At 38.8% G+C, this 25775-nt stretch overlaps 3 protein-coding genes across 3 annotated transcripts in view; 2 read left to right on the top strand and 1 right to left on the bottom strand.

The window, feature by feature from the left end:
• LOC145492631 (uncharacterized) overlaps nucleotides 1–13289 on the top strand; it is a 79021-nt gene extending 65732 nt beyond the window's left edge. The window contains exons 3-4 of the mRNA XM_081472053.1: nucleotides 12756–12882; nucleotides 13005–13289. Coding sequence (XP_081328179.1) covers nucleotides 12756–12882; nucleotides 13005–13289 — 412 coding nt within the window. The remainder of the gene's footprint in view (nucleotides 1–12755; nucleotides 12883–13004) is intronic.
• LOC145493796 (carbohydrate sulfotransferase 11-like) overlaps nucleotides 1–25775 on the top strand; it is a 116519-nt gene that overhangs the window by 65660 nt on the left and 25084 nt on the right. The window lies entirely within an intron of this gene.
• LOC145493794 (carbohydrate sulfotransferase 11-like) lies at nucleotides 19030–25314 on the bottom strand. Its single transcript, XM_081473264.1, has 3 exons — nucleotides 24178–25314; nucleotides 21741–21835; nucleotides 19030–20017 (listed from the first exon to the last, which is right to left on the bottom strand). The coding sequence occupies exons 1-3, from the start codon at nucleotides 24272–24274 to the stop codon at nucleotides 19181–19183; spliced, it is 1029 nt and encodes a 342-aa protein (XP_081329390.1). The 5' UTR covers nucleotides 24275–25314; the 3' UTR covers nucleotides 19030–19180.

Here is a 25775-nt window from a genome sequence, read left to right as displayed (position 1 = left end):
TATGGGATACGTTTCGATCGCAGATCGCAGAACTTTGGCTTCCATATGATCGCACGATCGCAATGGATCGTAGACGATCGTAGACGCTCGCAGACGATCGCAGAAGATAGAACATGGTTCTATCTTCTGCGATCGTCTGCGATCGTCTGCGATCACGATCGCGGGATCGCAGACCATCGCAGAAGTGTGTTTCCATATGATCGCAGACGATCGCAGAACTTTTTACGATTTGCGATCCGCGATCCGCGATCGTCTGCGATCATATGGAAACCAGCTTTTAACGAGATTCACGTATCAAGAAAACCGGTTCAACATTGATAACAACAGGCATTGTTATAAGACCTAAAATTGCTCTTATATGGTCATTTTGAACAATGGCGGTATAAGCTTCTAAATGCCCGCGGGAGTTTTTGAAATTTCCGATTACCATACGAGCGCGAAATTTAAACGATCGGAAGACTGAATGGAAGACAAATTCTCCCGAGGGGAGATGGTATTGGTAATCCTGTCGGTGCAAATAGTTGCGGTGGGGTGGCTGGCGGGGTGGCGGTTGTACACATGTATTTAAAAGTGAAATTAAAAGCTGCCGACAAGTAAGGCATCTTTTTGCTTTAAAATTGCTCTAACCTGGTAAATTCACCACGCGTGGGAGTGAAAGTGAAGTTCGCATTTGGTTAGATTGCGAACAGGCTTTCCTTCGCTCTGAAACCCATAAGATCAGTATAGGATGAACGCGAAAATAGCGAGCGCGATAATCGAGCGGCAAAGCTGCTCGCTTCGCGCTCCCGCTGTTTCCGCGTTCGACCCACGGATTGAAAAGCAGGCGGAGAGACTGCTTTCAGTCGAGCATTCGGCCACACATTAATAGCTCTTAACAGCGCTTCGAAGCTCGCGCATCTTTCCTCGCCGACCGATTGATGTCCACAGCGATTTCCAGCGGAAAGAAATCAGGGAACAAATAATTAAAATTACAGACGCGATGTTTTGGGTAGCGTTTCTCCGCTCTTTAATAATTTCCGCTTTACTCTCAACGTATTTTTTGTGAATCACGACTCCACCGTTCTAGATTTGTTCACTAAAATTGAGTTCATTCAAATGCCGCGCTTCATTCATCAGGTTAAGTGTTCTTTTATTAGCGTTAATGAAAAGCATTATCCCCGCCCTCTCCCACTATCTCCTCCCACTGGCTAACGCTTTTGTAAAATCATTAATCAATCACGGCAGGGAAACAATTACTTCCCAATAGAAGAAATTCTAGCGAGAGAGGAGCTAGAATTTCAAAATTAGGGAAGTTAACCCGACTTATCACTTAAAAAACCCAGAATTTTTTAAGAGAAGAGGAGCAAATTTATTTTAGTATTAGGAGTTGCTTCGCCCAGGGGTAAAACGAAGCACTCTGGCGACTTCGAGCTTTCTTTACAGTGTCCTTGATTTCAGCGGATCTTCACCCTGGTAACAATTTTTTTTCTTCCTGTTCTTCTTCTATTCCAAGTTATTTGTACAATTTCTTCATTAACTTGGCATGACATGGCATCGAGAATTTGGAGCGAAAAAAGAAATGGAAATTAAGATCGCGGAAATTAACGTTAACAAGAATTAACGCGAATCTTTAAAACTCGCGTTACAATTTCATGAGGCTTTAATTTCCTATAACTAATAATAGTTGTCACCAAAGCTGCCCCCGTTTTATTTTTTTGCTGATTGAAACCAATTAAACATTACTGTATGAACTAAAAACTGGCCATCCGAAGGGTATTTTTATTCGCCCTTTTTGAACATATGTAAATATCGCGAACACGTGCGAAGCGACACGTACGATCGTTTACCTAGAATTTTCTCTTCGAATTTGGAGATTAAGAAAACTGCTTTCTTCATTGATTACGATACCTTCTGTTTTGTTTTCCTCCCCAAAACCATCTTCATGATCTTTAAAATCGTTTTAAATTCGTTCTGGCATCTCCGCCACTTCGAAGCGAAAGTACTTGATCGCGCAATAATCGTCATGTACGCATGTAGGCCATATAGAAGTGTCTTAGCTCGAGATCTTCCTGCCAGCTCACTGACAAATTGACCGGGTAAACAGTGTGCACATAGTTTCTTCAAATCGGGATAGATTCGCATACTATACATGTAGATACTATCAACATTTAATCACTTCTTTTTACGTGGGGACTAATTATATAAATGCTACCTCGCGTTTTGGCTTCTGTACCAAAACCCTGCGGGGACAATAAGGTAATCTGTTTACGAAAGTTCCCTGCTACAAAAGTTTGCATCGTTTTTGCAAGACCTCCACTTAGTCCGCTTGAAGAGTAATTACGAAATAAGTTACTATATTTAGTGTGCTCATCTGAGAGATTAAAATTAAAGTGGTCTCTTTTTTGACCGGATCTCGGCCGGCCAAACTTAACATGAACGAATTTCAATTTTCACCGGCTAAAAGTTTTCAAACTGTTAAATATTGCCGAGTTTCAAATTTACTTAAGCATGATGGACAAGAATATATGATGTAATTAAGAAACTGATGCATCTAATGATGTCCGAAGGTCTATTTTGTTAATTTCTTAATCCTCTAACCTGTCATTCTGAAATAATAAATAATTTAAAATTTTACAGTGTGAAATTGTTGGCATTATTTTTTTTCTTGTAGGTCTAGCTAACGATTTTGCAACGTAAAATGCAGATCTTTGTCTCCAAGCCAAAATGCTGCCATGCCATAACAATGGTTTTTCGGGCAGAGTGATCGACACCATGTTACAAAGCAACTGATGGATGGAGGCTGGCTCGTGAAACAGTCGGCCGTAATTTAAATTTCCAAAAATGCCATTTTTTTTCGTCACTTAAGAAAAAGATAAATTGCTCTTATCATAAAAAGAGTAACGTTTTCTTAGTAGCTACTTACCATAAAGCTATAGTAATGAAATTCCAGGCTTACAGTGAACAATTCCGACGAATTAAATTTGTTAGTATCCGAGAGTTGATAGAGAAATTTTTCATTTGCATCAACAACTGGTCTGAAGCTTAACGCTCGGCATTTAGAAGACTCTGTACACGCTGCAATGCAATCCTGCTCACCGTAAACTGTGCGAGACTCGATCCGTGTGGAATTGAGTTTGTGATGCGGAAACGGAAAAAAGTTGGCGTAAACTAGAATTCCATCAGCGACATCAATGACACCTTTGAAGGTCGAAGACTGAGCCGCGTATTACAACATAAAAAGGGACGAAATGATGGCAACAAGCAAATAAATTAACTTGGTAAACATGATTTTGAAATTGAAACTGAACCACTTCGATCAAGAGCAACTGGCGAGCATCTGTCAAGTACTGTGCTATTATTGAATGGCAGAGGTCCGTCCAACCCTAAAAGGAAGGTGATTATCATAATTTAAGCAGGTGAAAATATTTAAAAAGGTAATCATAGAATTTGTCAGCTAATATTAATTTCAATTGGTAAGTCATTTGTAGTTTTCAAATTATTACACCCCAGCCAAACGTAGCAAAAAACTAGTGGTTACTGAATAAATTAAAAAGTCGCAATATACATGAAGAGATGATATGTTTATTTTGTTGGTTGTAAGTATAAGTAATTATATTTTTGGAAAAATGTAATGAAGGAATGTAGTTAACAGCTCGCTGCAGGAACCACCAGGAATCCCTGCATGACAAATCTGCTCTTTAACGACCTGTCAGTTTTTGTGTGGGATTTCCCACACTTCGTCAACGCCAGCGATATTTATTAGGGACCTTTAGCAATGACGACGAGAACGTGAACGTCACCGACCGGAAGTTGGGAAAACGAACTTCGAAGCTACCACGCATGCCCAATCGAGCACTACTCGTCGTCCACGTCTCGTTCAGGACGCCATTTGCCGCCATCTGCCGTCTTGTCGAGAACGCGGGTATGTTTTATTTGTTTTCTAATTTCTACTTACGTATCTTATGAATTTATTCAATGTAAAGGGTCGTTTAGTGAATAAATACAGTGCCGAAGTAATTTGATCGTACCGTGATGGAAAAAAAAACTTGATTTCTTTCGAGTTGCAGGTAGAGCTTTACAGTATAAAGTGGAGAAAGCAATGGCGGATGATAATAAAAGTACTGCAGGGTACGTAGTAGTGCTTTTATAAATACAAATCGCGGGCATTTCGTTATAGTTTTGTAATTTATACCAGTTGGTATTTTTAAGAAGAGTTCTGGGCTTTGAAGAATATCCGAACTGCTCGGATCGACTATAAACTTAGCTTAGCTCTGAATCACTTGACGTTGATTACAACACTGAATAAACGTTAAATTGTTGTAGTGGATAATTTTTGCATTTTCAAATTAACGGAACATTTGACATTTGTTTGACATTTTCCTGTTGACTGCCACAGAAAGCTGCAGTAAAGGGTCGAAAAGGGTTCGTCCACGTAACCGGTTTACTAAAGTGGTTACGTTTCCCGCCGTGGACGACGGTCCCGTTCCAGGCCTCAATCGGTCATATACGTCGTCGTCCACGTTCTCGTCGTCATTGCTAAAGGTCCCTATTTATTTATCAGTCCACGAGAGCAAAGCGTTTGTCAAGTGGTTTCTACTTGGCGTGTAGACTGGGTTCCACTAGCAAAAAGTTGAGTGTTTTTGTGCGGCGGCCATTAGTGTGATTACTCTTAGCGGGTGTTTTCTTTTCTTGACTTGTTTTTGAGATTCTGAGGGAGTCTTAGACGTTAGGTCTTAGTGTTTTTCAGACACTCGCTGCCGTAGTTATTTTTTGCCGCGCCATTTATTATAAGGTGGATAAACATTTGCTTTCTGTATATCCCCAAAATTCTTGGATGAATAAGGAACAATTAATCAATCATACAACAATCATACAAAGTCCCAGTTCTCGGAAAGAACTTTCTGCAATTACATATTTAAATTATGTCACATTGAAATTCCTTCGATCAACCGAAAATCCCGACATTTTCTGCGGAAAATGAAATTCCAGTAAACATTTTGTATGTCGCGCCGCGCAGTCTGCAACTGTCGGAAGAAAATTTACACTTGATTGATTTCATTACTTTCAACTCCCGGCTATTGCTAAAATCAACATTTTGTATCAACAACCGAAGTTTTACGGACAGATATAACATGATGACAAAGCCCAGTATTTTCCTGTGTAAAATGGTTAGCTAATTGAGGTCCTCTCGACTGATAAACCATGATTTATTGATACGTTGCGTGACGGTGCAGTTTGTTTAAAGGCTGGTTTTCACTTGCGACGGAGTCGGAGTCGGAGTCGTAGTCGGAGACGTAAGAGCGTTTATGACCTAGTGAAAATCGAAAATCGGAGTCATAAGCGGAGTCATAAGCTCGACGGAATCGGAGTCGGAAGAATCAGAACGTTTCCATTTCTTCCGACTCCGTTTACGACTCCGTCGCTTATGATCTAGTGAAAACAGAATGTCGGAGTCGGAAGCAGAAGCGGAAGAACTAACCAATCACAAGGCTCAGAATGAAGCATTGTAACTGGTCTATTCTTCCACTTCTGCTTCTGACTTCGACAATCTAGTTTTCACTAGATCGTAAGCGACGGAGTCATAAGCGGAATAAGTATTCTGCTTCCGACTCCGTCGGTTTGATTTTCACTAGATCGTATCACTCTACGCTTCTGATTATGACTCCGACTACGACTTCGTCGCTAGTGAAAACCAGCCTTAAAAGGACTAAATATTTGCATTTGCCTTCAAACTTCACGCTAAACATTTTCACATTTACTGGTCATGTTTAAGCACAAAAGCTAATTTCTAAAAGTATTATTTACATACAGTTTTCTCAGCTTGAAGCACGAATATTAGCTGACATTTGTAATCGGAGCTGATTTATCGTAAACAAACTCCGTCCCAACAGCGACCGATTCTAATATTTCCGCTGAGGAATAAAAGTAGACAACATTTCTATTGCCGTTCCTTGGTTCAGACTTACTCTTATGGCTTTAGAGTACCTTTCCGAACAATTTCGACTGGAGATAGACTGAACTTTTCATGAAGGGGGGGGGGGGGGAGGGGGGGGGAGGAGGAGCGTCTGCTAAGGCTAACTGAACTATTTGTCTCCACTGGAACTAATCAACAAATCCCAGGACAAATGTAGCCGATGAAATAAAGCCGTTCCCACAGTAAACATCCCCTAGCCAGCGCGATTCAAAAGTTGTGCTCGGGAACATTAATTGTCCCAGTTATGTAGCACGTCATCTGGCATCCCTACGAAACAGGCCACGTTATTGTTGATCGTACCGTCCAAAATCACAACCAGAAACTAATCCGTCTCGTGTGCACTTACTTTTCGATGTCATTTGTTTCCGCCCTCTCCTGCGAAAAACAAGCCTAACCTGCAAAATGTGTTTACTTCAATGACTCTTTCAATGAACTCCCCTCACCCCAATGACTTTGGGATATATATATGTCTGCTGACTGCTTTTTTGTTTTTTTTTTTTTCTTTTACTTGCTGGGTTTTAGTATACGTTGTGAAACAACGGTTACAGGAGATTTTGCCTAGGTAACAAAAATGGCACACGGAGGAAAACCATTTGCTCGTAGTACCTTGGACATCAAAACACCAAGGCAACTTACCACATTAAATGTCAAGGGCGCTGCATGTGATCTTTTTGATGTATCCATGGGTATTAACCACGAGAAATTTACCTTCGGAAATATTGGTCATACTTACTAAATGCAGTTTCCCGTGGTCAACGGGTCATCTACCACGGTAAAGAGTTCCGTGTAACCGAACCCTAAGGGAGCGAATTTCCTGGAAACTTAAGTCCAAACATGTTTCTCCTGTAACCGTTTTTTGGTCTGCAGCTTGAGGTCTAATAACCAGGATTCTATGGTATCATTACTCGACGTTCATCACTATAACACGACAAAATGTATAAATATTTACTGTAAAGCTACAATTTCTCTGATTTATCCATAGCGCATCAACTTTTATTTAACTTAAATCCCACACAAGTTCGCATTGCAGACCTATTTTTAAAAGTACACCAGTGGCGGATTCCAGGGGGAGGGTCGGGTGGGTGTGTGTGTATGTGTGTGTGTGTGTGTGTGTGGGGGGGGGGGGGGGTTGCGGATCCCTCTTCCTGAAACAGATGTCTGAGGAGCGATTGTCAGGACTTGCACTCATGCACTTGAACCATGACCTTAACATTGATATTTACGACATCTATACAGTATTTGTAGCCAAGCACAAGAAAGGGGTGTTATAGAGGTGTATCCTTTAGGAGTAAAATCCATGTTCACGGTAATGGAGCTAATTGGTTATAGCGTTACAACGGTTATAGGTTATAACGACCTTCAAAGGTGTCATTTATTGGTTATAGGCTATAACGACGGGGAAGGGGGGGGGGGGTGGGGTTTGTTGGTAGTTTAGGAGATAGACGGAGTTGCAGTGAGAAGTAATTTGCCCAAAAAATTTTCTGTAGTGTTTTCTGAGTCAAAGTTTAGACCCCCCTATCAAAAATTCCTGGATACGCCCCTGAATACGTACCTCGAACTCAGTGCCCTAATGAATTTCCAGAGTGATTTAAATCGCATTGGAAATTCAGGTAGACAGGCGGTCTCAGTGGTGAGTTAAGTTCTGACTGGTTCTATAGCTGAGTTAGTTATTCAGTGTTAAAATACTGTTCAGAAAAGGGGAGAAATAGTCCTTAAACGAGATAAGTGACAAGTGAAGTGAGAAACGCCAAACAAAATTCTTACATCTAACAAATGGGAATTTCAACTCTGTTGGATGCTTGTTCAAACTTAAATACCTTGATGACTAATGAAATGTTTTTCCTATCTTTATTCGTTGCCCAATTTATGGCCACAGTAAATTTAAGCCCAATAAACATTTTCGATTTAAACTGTTCAGGCAGAGTTTTAGGTCGAGAAACAAGCCAGCAAAACAGACCGGGCAAAATGCATAAATATTAAAACATCGAAAACATTAAATATTGAAAACCACTATTTAACTTAAGACTGAATTTTATTATCTGCAGGCTTAAATTTTTAAGTTATTATTTCATTACTACAGATTTCTTTGTGAATTACTTCAACGATTTATGGCTTAAAGGCAATCTTTATGGTTCAATAATGCACTGACCCTGTTCATAAATGGCTGCCAATTATAAATTCTCTTGCATGTCTTTGAATTTGACTCACTGAACTCGTTTGGGACAAAAAATTCTTTTGAAAAATCAACTCGAAAACGAGGTTAGTTAGGTTAATTATAATACTTACAAAAGAATTTATAATCGGCAGCTATTTATAAATAGGGTCTATAATACAACTTGAAACGTAAATATCGTCAATATTTACTACCGAGTAAATAAAGGGTAGATCATCGCACTTATCCCGAAGTAACGGAATATTATAAATTAATAACGATTATATTTAAAATCTCAGTCAAGACGAAGTATCATATTCATTGACCGGTATAATGAATAAGTACTCCGGTATACTCTCCTAATTAGTTCGTGACTCCAGCTGACTCACTCTCATGATAACCCGCGTGCATGGTTACAAATCACTGAATCTGAGGAGAAGATTTTGTTTATGGTTTTTCAATGTGATTGATCGCACTTATAGAAAAAGTTGGGGTTTTTCTCGTTACGTTTTTAAAATCTAAAAACGATTTTTCTTGCTCTCCCTATTATTTTTCCTACAGCTAAGAGCTCAGTTTCCATATACTGTTGGTGTACTCAAATTCTAACTTGTCTCCGAGACTTCAGGAAAAAAAGAAAAAAAACCTTTTGACCATTCTACTGCCGTGTGATTTCTTTTGTTTTATGTCCCCAAGCCTCGGAGCCACGTCCGAATGGCGTTTAGGTATTGGATTGTATTTTCAATTATTCCTAGCAGTTTTCATTCTTAGCTTACATAGCAATCTGAAACATAACATTTTCGTTCTCGCTCCTGAATACATATCGTTTAGCTCGTGATCCAAAAGTGCTATTACACATCGTCGGGACATTGCCTAAATTTTCTTGTAATACTTTTAAACTAGCCCTAAAAGAAATCACCGAGTGCAATTACTGGCTATCAATTGAATTGCAAAGTGCTCCCAATTTGCCTGGAAAACAGGTTCGACTGTAATTCTTTATTGATCAGAGAACGGAAAAACAGGGTACTTTTGGGACGTTAGTGTTTGTCGAAGGGAAATAGACGGACTTCACTGAGGTGACAATTTAGTCGATGATAAAAAATAGTCCGTTTTAAATTAACCACCTCTTCGGTTCAGACTAATTTATGTGTATTTTCTTCACGTGTCCTGTGTTTGTGTCGAAGATCAATCAGCGCATGGCATTCCTCGGCAGCCCAACCCGATGCCAAGCGCTGATTGGTAGATTTGAAACGGTCTGCATGTCTTGAATTCCTTTGGTCGCTGAGTTTGGCACCGATCATATTGAGAAAGCTGTTTTCGTGATTTCAGCATCGATTCTCTCGGAAAATGTTGGAGGGATGAAGCTCAAATTTGGCGAAGAGATAGGGAAAAATCTCATTGATCAACAACCGTCGCCATTCAGGTGATATTTTCAGTATTTTGGCGTTAATTCCAGTTTGAAGCGGAGGCGGTCGCGGCTGGCGACCGCCAAGTTGCAAGCCTTGTCTCCCTCTATTGTCTTACCTGTCTCCGGCCAAAAGTAATTGCGTAAAAAGACGCTTTAGACGGCCCAGGAAGGAGTAAAAACACGACACATGAGTCGATTAACGTTTCATTTAACTTTTATTTATTGGGATATTCAGACCGAGAAGTAATTTGGATATGCAATTTCCAGAGCTTTATTCATAACCCTCATAGATTCTGTTCGTTTCATATAAACAAATTATTAACCACGAACACATAGAGTGGTCCGCCTGTGGGAAAACAACAACTTGAACTTTCGACTCGCAGTTATCAGATCGTGCAGATTGAAACTGTGGTGAAGCTGTGTGCCAGTCGGCATCAAACCAATAATGTTTTCGCAGTTTGTTCTATTTTTGAGTTGCGAGGTATAAGAAAACACTTAATGGCTGGCCCCACGGGAAACAGTGAGTAATGATTCCCCTCGACCCTCTATGTTCCACTCGACTTCCCCGCGGGGAACGCTAAGGCTCTCGAAGAATCAAATTCACAGTTTCCCTCGCGGCCAGTCATTAAGTGCTTGATATTTCCCTGAGTAACGGAGACAAAAAATAGAGGTGCCCAAGTCAACTAAACCAGCAACGCACAGGGGGAATTCCAAAACAGGGAAAAGCCGGGCTGGACTGGAACGAGTTCCTTTGTTTTGGAAGTCCCAGTGTGTAACTTGCGTCCCAGCATAATTAATTCCTTTACCATGTGACAGAATCATGCAAAGGGCCTATTATTTCAAACGGCTTGAATATTTATTCAGGGTTCGATGTTAGTTATTTGTGGGGTGCAACATGAGCAACTTTTCTACATTAATAATTTGGTAACTGGAATTAATTAAAGGACACGCAGTTGCTGGTTGATTTTAATCAATTCAAGTTGGCAAATCCGGTTGAATGTTAGCCGAGACATGAAGTCGCCAAGGCAGCAGTCGCTTTGCTGGCTTTTTCAAAATTAATAGACCTAGAGCAGTTGTCAGTTGCCATGTTCAGATATCTACACTAAGGGAGTGAGCGTCCGTTGACTACAATTGCTTCTACATGTATTTGACATTATTTACGTTCTTTGCAACTCACTATTACAAAGCCTCTGTTTTCCCCCCACAAAAGTAAGAGTGACTTTAACGATACACTTTTTTTTGCATTGTCTGCCGGGATTCGAATCGAAATCAGATTATCACGTGATAGTTCTCCAACCTTATCTGATCTTTCCGGAAGCTGGTACATTGTATTTTGTGCCAGGGTTAATCGTGAGTTTTTGTGTATCCAAACCAAACATAAAATATTGTCCAAAGTTCAAAAGTGATAAACTAAAAGGACCTTTTGCGTTGAAAAATCCGTCAGGCTATAGCTATCTTACTATTTAAAAAAAAAAAGAAAAAAAACATAGAACGAGGGACACTATCAATGGCATTTTGAGTATTAAACAACTCCATCCACAATATCACCATTACATCACTGGTAGACTAAACGTGTCAGTGGACACGACCGTTGTGTGGTGCATTATTTATAGACGTACTTGATTATTAATCAATCGTTATACTCGGGGGTTAAGGAAGTTCGAGCAAATTGTTTTTGCGCATCCTTACTACGCACTCAAATTCACACGCTATGGCATGCATCGATGCGCGCGCTTAGTAATAAAATGAACAATGATAGGGCAGATGGCCATTGCTATAGCTTTGCCAGGATTTAACGATCTTGGACGTTCGCCGATCCCTATTTTTCTTCTGATGGATCATTTTCTCAACCGATTTTCTACGTTAAGCGAAAAAATAAAGAAAATCTATCGACTAGAAGTTTGAATTTTTTTGCAAAATGCACCATCAAATTCCGATCTTTTTAGCTCTTCGTTTATCTGTGCGACGGTTTCAAATGCCTCTTGAAGGGTTACGTTTTGTGAAAACATTGGTAACATTTGGAATTATTTACGCAACAGACCCACTTCTACAAAATATGACTTCGATCGTTTGCCTCCGTTGACTCACCTTCGATATTGTTAACTATAAACCTCTGTAAACCATGCTGAATTACGTGCGGCAATTTTTTAAAATCAGGGCAGTTTCTCACACGCTTTATCTCTGAAACGAAGTTGGTGACCCCAATTTCTTTTGCATTTTTGACACAAGTTACTCATTATCTGACTGCAGTGAAACTTTAAAAAATAGCTATTGAGTGGAAATATTTTCGCGCGAACGTCCTTAAGCAGCCTGATGCATGGTTAGTGGACTCAGATAAAACAAACACGATGTCTTACGATATAGACTGCAATATATTTTATTCTGCCTAGCATGTAGCAGATACATAGATTCATTTTAATAAACCAATGGGGTAACAGAATAGGTCTGTGCATGTCCTGAGAATATGACTCCTTTCGTACCTGCAAGAATAGCGATGTTTCTGGTTTATAGACATCGATTTCATTTTTAGACATGCACACTTCAGTGGTTGGCAAAAAGGCGGCTTCGTTTTGTTTTGTGGCTTCCACGTGCGATTCCGAAGTAAAAAGTCTCAATCCTGTCGCAAGATCACCATATCATTTTAAATTAAGCTACAACAAGGGCGCAAGTAGCCTTCCCGACCCATATAATTTGAAAGGATGGACAAATAATCCCAGTTCTTGGCCAGATTTAACAATTGGGGATCTGTACACGTATTTAATCGAAACGCCGGGAATTTACACGAAGGAAAGTCTAAAATCCTTCAAGTCACTTGAAGCGTATCAGTTTATCATCAGTGGCCACTTTAAACCATTGTGGTGTCATTCATTTGGAGACAATATCCCTTACTGCTTCATTAAAAAGAAAGTAATTCCGTCCCAGAGAATTAACAATCAGCTGCACGATGCGTCGGTTTGTCTTCATAAAAAGAACGCCAGTGTCCACGCAGCATATTGCACATGTGTGGCCGGGTAAAAAAGATGTTGCTGTTTTTGATTACTTTCATTACTACGCATACTGTTCATTTAGAAATGACATCAACTCAGAAAAAAATCCGACCTGGTGTCATTTCTAGATGTTATATTCTTGTAATATTCACTGTTCATTTAATAAAAGAATGTGAATAAAAATAAACGGCTGCAAAGCGAGACAAACAAGGAGCATTCCACGAAAAAAAGGTATATTTCCTTTTTTCTCGATCGCAGGCTTGGAGAAGTTTGCAGTCATGTCGCCACTGTCCTGTTTAAAATAGAAGTTACTGTGAAGCTAGGTCTTACCAAGACTTCCAGCACTAGTGAAGTATGCAGGTGGAACAAAACGTTCAGAGAAAAGGTTAGTTCGTTGCTTGTCATACAAAATGTCCTTGTAGGCACTAATAAGTGTGTTTGGTAATTAAGTTGAGATAATTTATTTGCATTTTGCTTATTTATCTTCTTTTCCAATGTTTCAATCAGATTAATCCCAGATCAGTTGCTGAGTTTACCGACCTTGTTCAGAGGAATAGGAAAGGAAATGTACCTTCAGTCTCTTATACCCCATCACCAACCTTCCCTGATCTGTCTGTATTAAAAAGCCTAAAGGAAGTATGTCCAAGAGCAGCTTTCTCCAGTTTAATCCCCAAACTTGACCCCGAGGAGACAGACAGTGCATCAGAAGATGAAGATGAGAGTAACATACCTCAGCCATTGACAGCTCTATACTCAAGAATATGCTTCACTTACCAAATATCAGCTAAATGAAAAATGCAGCCAGCTTGCTAAAGAATTGCAAGTCACTCCAGAGCAGTGCAAAGAGTTGGAGAAAGTTACCAGGAATCAGTCTGTCTGCCCCATATAGTCTGAGCACCGCAAAGGAAGAATCACAGCAAGCAAAGCACACAGTGAAGTAAAGAGGAAAAAGAGTACTCCTCCTGAGAACTTGCTGGAGTCAATTATGGGTTACAAAGCCTATGACCTTTCTAAAATTAAGCCGATTCGAAGGGGTATTGACAATGAGGACAAGGCCCGACTGAGGTATATAGTGGAAAAAAGCTAACTCATGAGAATTTTGAATGCAGGTGGTCTGGCTTTGTTATAGATCTTGACAGGCCATATTTTGGAGCATCAACTGATGGAATTGCAACTTGCAAATGCTGCCCAAGAGTTGTTGAAATAAAATGCCCTTTTAAACATAAAGACGTACTACCAATGGAAGCAGCTAAAAGTGTTCCTGATTTTTGTCTAGATGACAAAGGTCATTTGAAAGAGACACATGCATACTATACCAAAATACAACTACAGGTACATGTGAAAAGGATGGAAGTGGGAGACTATTGTGTCTTCACCAACGAAGATTTACACATTGTGGAGGGAATCCCTTTAAACAAACATTTCATAGAAGACTCCCTTACCAAACTGGACAGTTTCTTTGAAAATGTAATACTTCCAGAGATCCTTCAGTGCAAGGAAGTTGGAAATTTCAGAGATGGAAGATGAAAACAATGAGCAAGGCGAGGAGCAGTTGTACTGTATCTGCAGCCAGTCAGAATATGGAAAAATGATCGCTTGCGACGATCCAACATGTGATATTATGTGGTTTCACTATGCCTGCGACAACATCCGTAGGAAACCAAAAGGAAAGTAGCATTGTCCACATTGTAAAAATGAGGATTAGAAAGTTGATCACTCTTCTTACACTCCTTCATGTACCCTCCTAGCCTTACTAGTACTTTCTGATCAATTAATATTTTTACGATAACTGCAGAAATTTTCGCACGCTCATTGGCTAATCGTTATTGTCAATAAGCGGACAGACACATGAATTTATAATTTATGCGATGCGTCAACGAGCGAGAGCGGACAATTTGATAATTTGTTATCGTAAAAAACACATCAATGTCATTTTTTAATGCGTCTGTCCTGTTATTGACAATGAATTTCGTCATAACATTGTCAGAGTAGTCTGCGGATCAACTCGGCTATCGCCTCCTGGATCCACAGCTACTTTGACAATGTTATGACGAAATTCATGATCACTAACAGGACAGACGCATGAAAAACTGACGTCAATTTGTTAATCAGACTTCCATGGTCATCAGTAAATAGTAATTAATTTGTGTTCGATAATTTGGTAACCACCTTAAGGCACACCAAATTTTAATAACTTTATGAATTATCATTAATGACACATTATTTTTAAGTATAAAAATGGAAATAAACAAAGCAACTCAATGTTAAGTGACAAAGCAACTTTACGTCTACAGACAAGCTTATCCTACACAACCCCTTTAATCAAATAAAACCCTAAGTTGCATTCAGTGCTTTTTGAAACAATTAGTCTGTGATGCAATCCTTGTGAATGCTACAATATCAAAGTTATACAATCCATTTTGTTAATAAAAGTTATAATGTATTGATGCCACAGGCATCAGAGTACATGTACATTTATTTTACTGAAACGAGGTTCCAAATTTGAAACAGCAGCAGAGATCATTACTATGTTGTCAGTATGAGGAACACGGGAACGTGGTAATATTCCAGCAAGTATTTCAAAATTCTTGAGACGTTTCATCATTCTTTCGACATGAATCCGCACCCGTGCTAGTCTTCTAGACTCCTCTACATTTTTCATGCTTAATTGTTTGACTCCTTTTGTAAAACCAGGAATAGCAAGTGTTGCTCCCCTGGAGGCCAATTCTTCTCTGCTTTAAAAAACCCCTGTCAGCAAGAACTTGGTTTCCATACTCCAGGTTGTTAAGAAAACCAGATTTCTGTGTTATTAGTTTCTCAGATGCCCTTCCCCAAAAGCATTAGAAATAAGAAATAGAGCACCATGTGGGGGAGATCCCAGCCGGTATCTTAACTGTGCTGTGATGCGTAAAGTTTGACCATGTCAAACACCTCTTAAAGGAGCTCAGTCACGGTATTTTGAGTTACTTTGGCCACATACAAAATTACCTTTAAATGGTAGGAACCCTGAAAATAACAGTTTAATAAGATAGAAAAACACCAAAGACATAATGATAAACCATAAAGGAACAAGGATGGCTAAGGATGGAGAAGACTAACACAGATTACAAACGACGAGTTTGAAAAATTGAGGCTAAACTTTTCAGTATACACAAACCGTGACTGTGCTGCTTTAATGCCAAGTTTCGTGCTCTTTCACAGAAAACTTCAGTGTAGTCTATAACAACTCTACATTTTCTAAACAAGGGTTTAGGGAAGGTAATGTTCAAATAACTTCCTCTTTAGCTGGCCATCTAACCAAAAAAGACAGGAGATAAATAACCCCACGTGACCTAGGCGTGACGTCACGAGAAACATCGCTATATTAGAAACTTTCTATGGATGAAGGGAAGCCATCGAAGCGATATTTAAAGGCTTTTTAATTCAGTTAGTCATGATATCTTACGTCAAAAAATGTAACCTTCTGGCTTCGCGGGAAGTTAAATTGTTGACAGTGGAGTTATTTATCGAGTCGAAGGCAATTTGTGGAGTTTAATAGAGTTAACTCATCTCAGGAGAAAGTCAAAGTAAGTACAGTCGACTCCTGATAACTCGAACCTTCAGGAGAAATAGTAAAAGGTTCGAGTTATCGGGAGTTCAGGTTATCAAGGGTAAAATTATATAGAAAATGGCTTGAAGAGAAATGAAAATTACTTCGAGTTAGCGGGGGTTCGAGTTATCTGGAGTCAACTGTACTTTGATCTTCTCTTACTCATCCATCTGTCTTCGAAGTAGAATATATTGAGTACCTTCAGGAGCTCAGTGCGACCGTACAAAATTGCCTTTAAGTGAAGGAAACCCGAAAACAGAACTTTACTAAGATAGAAAAACACCAAAGAGATAATAATAAAGCATAAAGGAACAAGGATGGTTAAAGATGAAAAAGATTAACACGGATTACAAACGAGAACTTGATAAATTTAGGCTAAACTTTTCAAGATGCCCAGCTCCTTTAAGGCGGGCCATTCCTATGTCTTAAACTCTTGACCATTTATCAAAACGTATTCTCTTATGGGGCGCCGTTTGTAAATTTATTATTTAGACCGAATTTATGCCATTTTCCCCTCATTTATAAATAATTGGAAATGTCACAAAATTTGTTTATAAATAAGACACAAGAACTTGTCCGTTGATATGTAAATAATTATTTTAGGTACGTCCTGATTTATAAATAATCTTTTACCATAGAGTTATTATATATAAATAACAAACTAAACGACTTCAACTATTTATAAATCAGGTCATCTCTAAAATAGTTATTTACATATCATAAAGTTTGTAAATCCCATTATTTATAAATAAATTACTTCGCCGGGAGTGTAAATTAATTATTTATAGATAATGAACTTCACTAAGTGTGTAAATTCATTATTTAGAAATAATGAATTTCACCTCGCCGAGTGTAAATTTATTATTTATGAATAATGAACTTCACCGAGTGTGTAAATTCATTATTTAGAAATAATGAAGTTTCACCTCGCCGAGTGTAAATTTATTATTTAGAAATAATGAATTTAACCGTGTGTGTAAATTCACTATTTACAAATAATGAAGTTTCATCTCGCCGAGTGTAAATTTATTACTTCTAAATAATGAACTTCACTGAGTATGTAAATTCATTATTTAGAAATAATGAAAGTATGAATGGCTGACCCAGCGTCTCTTGCCCAATCGATTTCGGAGGTTGTTTCTCGCGCCATAAGTGAGACAGTTAATGCTGCCCTTGCTCAGGTAGGTATGCAGCCTGAAATTCAGCAGTGGCGGATCTGGGTGAGGGGCCCGGGGACCCGTTCCCCTCCACCCCACGCTTCAAATATCTATTATGTCGTTCTTATTCACTCAACAATTCGGCAGCTCACACTGCAACAGGAACAACTACTCAAAGGCCGAGGTAACAGGTAAATTTTAAGAAAAGAAACTGCTGCATGAAGAAAATAAAAATCGCTTGGCGTGTTAAGTGAAAGGTCTGATTTCTATTGAAATAAACCTTTTTCGCTTGGGCGGTTTGTTGTTCCATTACAGACCACGTGATATTCTCTAGAGAATTGTTCTTTTATTCATCTAAAAATTATTTTTTCATATACGCGCAACTATAAAAAAGTTTGAAAGGAAGAATTCTCAAGAGTATCATCACATGGTCTGAAATGGGGCAACAAACCGCCCAGTCGAGAAAGGTCTATTCAACAATGCTTTAAACGTAAATTAATTTAGCTTTCCACGTGTACGATCTTTGGACTTGCCTGGAATAGACATGCTTAGCCGTGACTTGATCAAGCCAAACAAAGTGTGTCACACAGCTATCCGTCCAAAGGTCACAAAGGTCACAAAGAATTTAACCTGCGAGCAGGCTCACGTTTGAGTCAAACGCACGAGTGACGAAGAGGAATAGCGATCGGCGGGAAAGAAGCGCCAAGAAAGTGACTTTCTCCTCTTGCGGCTTCGCCCGTCGATTTCTCGCTCTCAGCTACGCCGAGCGCGTTTGTGCTCCAACGTGAGCCTGTTCGCAGGCTACAAAGAATTATCTGAGCAAGTAAATACATTATTCGATTTCCCGATTTTAAAAGCTCTGCATTTTCTTCATGCAGCAATTTCTTGTCTTAAAATTTACCTGTTACCTCGGCCTTTGAGTAGTTGTTCCTGTTGCAGTGTGAGCTGCCGAATTGTTGAGTGAATAAGAACTACACAATAGATATTTGAAGCGTGATTCTCGCTTAAACGCAATTATTCAAAATAAGGGGGGGGGGGGGAGCCTCCCCTGGATCTGTCACTGCTGAATTTCAGGCTGCATACCTACCTGAGCAAGGGCAGCATTAACTGTCTCACTTATGGCGTGAGAAACAGCCTCCGAAATCGATCGGGCAAGAGACGCTGGGTCAGCTATTCATACTTTCATTATTTCTAAATAATGAATTTACATACTCAGTGAAGTCATTATTTCTAAGTAATAAATTTACCTTCGGCGAGATGAAACTTCATTATCTCTAAATAATGAATTTCTAAATAATGAATTTACACACACGGTTAAATTCATTATTTATAAATAATAAATTTACAGTCGGCGAGATGAAACTTCATTATTTCTAAATAATGAATTTATACACTCAGTGAAGTTCATTATTTATAAATAATAAATTTACACTCGGCGAGGTGAAATTTATTATTTCTAAATAATGATTTTACACTCCCGGCGAAGTAATTTATTTATTAATAATGGGATTTACAAACTTTATGATATGTAAATAACTATTTTAGAGATGACCTGATTTATAAATAATTGAAGTTGTTTAATTTGTTATTTATATACAATAACTCTATGGTAAAAGATTATTTATAAATCAGGACGTACCTAAAATAATTATTTACATATCAACGGACAAGTTCTTGTGTCTTATTTATGAACAAATTTTGTGGCATTTCCAATTATTTATAAATAAGGGGAAAATGGCATAAATTCGGTCTAAATAATAAATTTACAAACGGCGCCCCATATTCTCTGAGGTGGAATTGATGCTCGTCCATGCTGGTTTTGTACTTTAGTAAAAACCACATATCAATGTTCCGAAAGTATAATAGGGCCATTATGCTGTTCTCTTTCAGTACTCGTTTTCCTTTTCAACAATCCTAGAAACAACAGTCAAGTGATATTAGCTTTCAGTTGAATTGAAAAGTGCTCCCAATTGGCTTGGGAAAGGATAACCAAACATTTCGTAGTCACTTTCATAAAGCTTTGCTATTTGAAAAATTTTCGTTTTAAGAATTTGAGAATAGTAATGTAACATTTCAGCTGTGGTGTTAGACGGACGAAATGGCGGGAAAGAAACGCGGTCGTCAATTCCCGCCTTTTTTACCAAATAAGGAGCATCTTCTGAGAGTTCTTCGTAACGACCAATAAAGTCATAGTTAACAGCACAGGGATGGCACAGTTTGTCAAATGGTGCCCAGTGTTCGTCAGGAAAACGATGCGAATCTACCACGAAATTTGCGAATTCCGGAAAAGTCACATCACTACCTGTTTCAAGGGCCTGCTGTGTTGCGTTACGTCTGTATTGTTTGACTATCCTCCTGCCAAACGCACGATGAAAAGACTTGTTTTCTTTTAAAAATTTATCCTTGTAAGCAGAAAGTATTCGCTCCATGGGATCCCGGACAAATAGGAACGTAAAATAGTTCCTAAGCATTTCTTCCACTTCTTGTGGAGAGAAATTGTTGAGGTTGTTTTTAAAACTGCCGTTTACTTTGCGATAAAGTTGCTTGTCCTCCTCTTCCAAGCCTGACAATACCTCTTTCCATTGTGTGCTTGAGACTTTGGGTATAAAACAGTAAATAACTCTCCTGCTACGAAATACGAGGAAATAACGAAGATCCTTCCCAAGTACAGTGTCGGCGTTACGTTTGTGCCTCTTGCAGTAATCTTGGACTCGAGCTTTTCGTTCTTGCAAACGAATTTCCATCCTCAAACTCTGATTGATGCTAGCAGAGTCCTGTTTGTAAATGATGTAAATTAAAATAATTACAAGTACATTTTACATCCATATTTCTTTTTTTCGAGTTTGTCGACGTTTATCGAGACGTAGTCGAGAGAAACAGAGATTTCAGGAAAAAAAATTAACTGTTTTTTCAACGGACCAGTAAATCAGTGTTTTGTTACATAGCTGGAGCTTGGTGTATAGCATTAAAGAAAGAAATATTTCCCCGGATACCGCCAAGATCAGTTCACGAAATTGTGCCTGGTGCACCTGGTGTTGCTTTCTAACACTACGTTGTGTTTTTAGGAAATTTAAGCGATCATGATTTTTGGTAAATTATGAGGTCGACATTGAAATATTCATCATGAGCTAGAGATCGACAGGGAATAATTTAATTGTTTTAGTAGAATGCTAGCTAAATGTCCTTCAAATAACGATTCCCAATCATGTTTCAGTGTAGTATTAAACTTCATTCTTCAGCAAAATAGGGCGGGGTTGAATCAGCAGTGTTATTTGAAATTTGTTGTGCACGCGCGTTCATCGGTTCATTGTAACATTGTTAGGTTTTAAATTCGAATAACCATCAGTTTCCTTTCTTTCTCTTCTTTAGTGTTCTTGAGAATTTAATTATCCAGTAATATTTCTAAATCTTCCACGAAACATTAGAGAAACTTGAAAACATTGTTATTATTTGGACGACCTCTAGCCTCTGCGCTCTAATAAGCAATTAGATTATTCGCTCTCGATTTCTATTTAAACAATAAAGTGTTTCTGTCGAGGAACTATCGGTTGATGGTTGCCCCGCGGAAATTTGATGTTCTTAAAACAAATATTTGCCCGAGAAGCGAAGCTTCGAGGGGAAATATGCTAATTTTAGGAACATCAAATTTCCAAGGGACAACTATCAGACCGATAGTTCCGAGAAATAAACACTCCATTGTCTTTATCGTTCACCACTAAATTTTCTTACGCGCGCTAGTTCAAAATTCATTGTCAATTATTTTCAACTTTTTTAGATGAAAGCCGTGAAAGGTCGTTAAAGCCAAATGTAAAATTTGAAAAGGAAAACAGACAAAAACCCACTTAATACATTTCAATTGTTTACTTTCTGTAAGCCCGCTTCTTTACAGAAACATTTACACGGACGAGTACTATCCATCGGGGTATTTTCCTCGGACGGGCACTATGGGCTGATAGTGTGTCTCCACGGATAAACACTATCGCGTCACGTGATCAATTTAAACCAATAAGAATCGGAGAAAATTTAGTGGTGAGCTATAACGCGTGATAGTTGACGAGAGCGAAGCCCTCGTCAACTACTTCACGCATAGAAATCGAGAGCGAATAATCTAATTGTTTTAGTATAAATCTAACAGTCGTTCAAAACTTTATATAAATCCTCGTCACAGATACCTCGAAAACACAAAGAAGTGGCCGTCATTTTGCTAACAAGCGCACACTGCTACGCTACTCACTATCTCTCCAATCAGAGAACGGCATTCGTGATAGAACGCTAGTAGAGTTATACCAATAGCTGATAGTATACGAATAGCCCAACCAAACAGATTGCAACATTAAAATACTAGTAGAATTCTACTAAAACAGAATAGATCGTAAGTAGCGTAACCATTAAGAGAACGGCATTCGTGATAGAACGCTAGTAGATATATGTGATTAAATACAAGCATCAAGGTCCAACAGGGGAGCTGCTTTTAAGCATACAGGTAATTAAAATTACCTGTAGGCTAAGAGGTTCTTTCGTTCCAAGCAAAGGCTTCTTTCCACGCCAAACTATCTTGAGTACTTGGCTAAATTCTCCTAAATTAAAGGAATCTTAATGAAAAATTATATCAATATTATTATGATTATAATAATTACAATTTATTGATAGTATCTATCATTAATTATTAAAAACTGAATCATTGGATAATGGAATTCGAGAGTTTTTATTGGCTTAACCATTATGATACATGAGCAATTATACCATACTCTACTAATACGGTACGCGTGCGCGTAATTTTTGGGGTGTTCTTATTTTTATTTTAGTCTAGTTTTCTGTTTTCAAGAAAAACAATTATTCCACTCGGCCTTGTTGGATATGAGATAATTTTAGCCAACTAGTCGTTGCGCACCTCGTTGGCTATCTACCATATCATTTCCAACGCGCGCTCGTGTTATAATTGTTAATTAAAATTTTCGAATATTATTAACTATAAAAACAACAACTGTTTCTTCGTTATTGTTTTTAAAAAATAACTGAGTGACTAGGCGCCCTCAGATTGGTCAAAAACCTATCGTTTATCATACCAGTAAACACATGGTTTCCGATGCACTGCGTGAGAACTAAAGAACTCAAAACACTAGCGAGAACATAAGTTTTATATATAGTTTTCGGCTTTCACTGGCTGAGATATTAGTAACGCCCGTATTTTAATTCAACATATCCATAGAAATTTGTAAGAAAATTAGGACCAGAATTTGGTCGCGATATAAGCTTAATGCTTGATCTTTTATAATTTCCATTGCCAGAATTTTATGCCGACTCCGTTTACGCTTGAATTTTATCTCTTTCAGTGCTTTTCACGGTCCGTGGAGGACGCAGATCTGACTACAGCTGGGCTTGAATGAACAATTTATAACGGTAATAGGACAGAGTGGAGTCCTATTCGGTCAGTAATCATACGAGTGATTAACAAAATCAGAGGACCGCGAAGCGGGAGTCCGATTTGTTAGTCACGAGTATGATTACAGACTGAATTGGACGACACGATGTCCTGTTACCAATTAATCATAATCATTACACTTTCCCACAAAAGCAAAAGTTTCATTTGAAAAAGTCATAATAAAAAATATGGAGAATAGCTTGCAAAATGGCTGTTGATTTTTTTTTATAAAAACAGTCATTCACCGGAGACTAAACCTCCACAATTTTACAATTAAGTCAAACTCTTGAACTGGTTACTATAGTGATTGTAATATCAATGATGTGCACGTGATTGCCTGTCCGATTACAACTTTGTAGATTAATCAGAGCAAAATACAGCAGTTTATGCACCAATTACATTTGAGGAGATTGTAATTGGTAAAAGATTTCTTTGGAGTTCGCATTAAGCTTATGGGAAGTTCAACATGCATGCATAGCACGATAAATGAATTTAGCCGGCCCAAGTAATAGTTTTCATTCAGCAAAATACGGAGAAACACGGACTTCATATTCTTCAACATAGATAAATAAATCCAGAATAAATCTCAGAAGCAGCTTTTTTAGAACTATACCTTTGTTCCATTCGCAAAACGTTTGAAAATTGTCGTTGAATCACTTCACCAAGCGCATGAAGTTTGTACTACTTGCAAACTTTTCGCATGTTCTTTTACTTTCGTGATGATGACTGATTTCGGCCACGAACTCCTGCATTTTCCGGTCAAAGTCCTTTTGAATTAACTAATACACTCTCTGTCTTTCAGCGATAACCTTTTCCTTTCCTTTCCTAGAATAGTTATAGCGTTAAATCTGTTCGTCGCTTTGCTCTGCGGATTTTGTGCCCGGCGCTGAGAGTGCTTTCATTCTTTTGTTAAGAACAAGCAACTTGATCATGAAAGTACAATAAATTTTATTGTCTTTGACAAACGTTTTTCATAGTTATTTCATAAAAGCAATAAACCACTCTTTCTATGGGTTTACCGGCGCAACAAATCACTTGAGATGTTGGGAGAACACGAGAAAAGGTTGTAAATCACGAGCCGTTAGACGCGTGATTTACAAGCTGCGCCGGTAAACCGGCGTAGAAATTAAGAGTGGCTTATTGCTTAAATTAATATTTCTGGAAGCGATTTTTTTTATGCCAGGTTCCAATAACAATAGAAGTCTGCAATTTTTACCCAAGTCACCCAGCCTAGGCTATTAACAGTTATCTCCATTTGTTTTCTAAATCCGTGCAGGGCGCAAGACAAAATGTCGCCAATCAACGCGCGGCGACTAGAATCTCACTCACTCTACAAAGATCGCTCGTGGTCATTTACGAACCGGCTGTTTTCTTTTGGCTGTAACCACCTGGTTAACAAATTTACGACCGTATCGTGAATTTGGAATCCACTCCAATTCGATTTGTGATAGCCCTTCTCTACAAAATGTTACTTACTTTTAGAAATATTATTTACTTAGAGGATAGTCTCACCTGTAATTCTGCTGCTGATGAAGAGATAAAAACATAAAACGGTGAGGCAGTAAACAACCAACATATAGAGAGTTCGTTCCTTACAGTGGACTGTCATGTTTGGTTATAGATTTTGTTTTCTCTATTTCTGACGCGATCATGTCTCGAAATAAAAATTTACTTACAAACACATTGTTATCCAAGGCAGGCTGTTGCTAGGAGGAAGGACGATCTCAATGCCACGACGGCAACTAGCCGATTTTTTTGTCGTAGAACTGCAGATGTTTTGTCGGGGTCAAATCGGGTTACAATTTGTCGGGCCATCAACTTGCCGCGCACTAGCCGATTTTTTGTGCGACTAACCGCGTTGTGGCTTGGGGTCGACTTTTCTACATGAATAATGTGGTAACAATAATAAAGCGACACTCAGTTGATGGTTAATTGCAATCAGTTCAAGTTGGCAAATCTGTTTGAAGTTCGCAATGACATTGTTAGCAGAGACATGTAGTTGCCAGGGCAGCGGTCGCTTTATGGCTTTTTGAAAATTAACAGAACAGCTGTCAATTGGCATGCTCAGCTCTATGCTCCTTGCTCTCTATGCTCTACGCTCCATGTCAGCTCTATGTGCCCAGGGCCCCTTGCCTGCAATTGCTTCTACATGAATTTCACGTTTCTGCCACTACCCCTTACAAGGCTTTTGCTTTTCCCACACACAATAAGACCGGCTCTAATGATATACTTTTTTGCATTGCCTGCCGGGATTCGAATCGAAATCAGATTATCACGTGGCAGTTCTGCAAGCTCATCTGGTCTTTCCGGAAGCTGGGACGTATTCGTTTGTGCCCAATCTTAACCGTGAGTTTTAAGATGTCCAAACCAGGCACAAAATATTGCTCATAGGCGTGGAAAAATTCATCAGGCTATCTTACTATTAAAAAAAAAAAAAAAACCACACACACACACACACATAGAACGTGTGACACTGTAACTGGCATTTTGAGTAACAACTTCACCCACAGTATCATGCTTTACAATAGTAGTAGACTTCAAACGCGCACTCACACTACTGCCGTGCGGTGCATAAATTAAAGACGTAATTATTATTCAATAATTATGCGTGGGCTAAGCAGTCTATTGGTTAGTTCGCTGGACTCAAATAAAAAAGAGCTACTGCTTCTGATAGAGACTACAATATATATTTATTGCGCTTATAATCTTACAGTTACTTAGATTCATTTATTAGTTATTCGAGGTCAGAACTCTCTTAAAATTCCGATTTAAGTACTCGGTGACTTACATTTGTTTAATGGGGGTGGGGTGGAGTTAATATCGGACGGAATTTGGTAACTCAACGTTTGGGTTTATATCTAAGTAGGGATGCTGATTCCAGGGGTGGGGGGATGGGGGGATGGGGGGGACCCCCATAAGAAAAGGTCGGGGATGCTTGTCGTCTCGTTTGGGGTAATAAATCAAGGATTCTAGTCTCACTTAGGGTGTTCATAATGAAACGTCACTATTTTAAGCTGTCAGTGTCCTTTAGCATGCACTCGGAGAAATGATGACAATAAAAAAAATTCGCTCTTATTTCCGTTTTAGGACTCGATTTCCGCTGGTCTCTC

The sequence above is a fragment of the Orbicella franksi genome, chromosome 7 (assembly GCF_964199315.1).
Source record: "Orbicella franksi chromosome 7, jaOrbFran1.1, whole genome shotgun sequence".
NCBI lineage: Eukaryota > Metazoa > Cnidaria > Anthozoa > Scleractinia > Merulinidae > Orbicella > Orbicella franksi.
The sequence above is the reverse complement of the archived record's forward strand: the minus strand, read 5'-3'. Positions and strand labels throughout refer to the sequence as shown.

Excerpts from the sequence above, each read along its gene's own strand:
- LOC145493794 (XM_081473264.1), bottom strand. The coding sequence starts at position 24,274 with ATGACAGTCCACTGTAAGGAACGAACTCTCTATATGTTGGTTGTTTAC. Across the intron at positions 21,836-24,177 it reads CATCAGCAGCAGAATTACAG|ATTCCTTTAATTTAGGAGAA; the intron begins GTGAGACTATCC and ends TTTTTCATTAAG. Across the intron at positions 20,018-21,740 it reads AAGAACCTCTTAGCCTACAG|GACTCTGCTAGCATCAATCA; the intron begins GTAATTTTAATT and ends ATTTACAAACAG.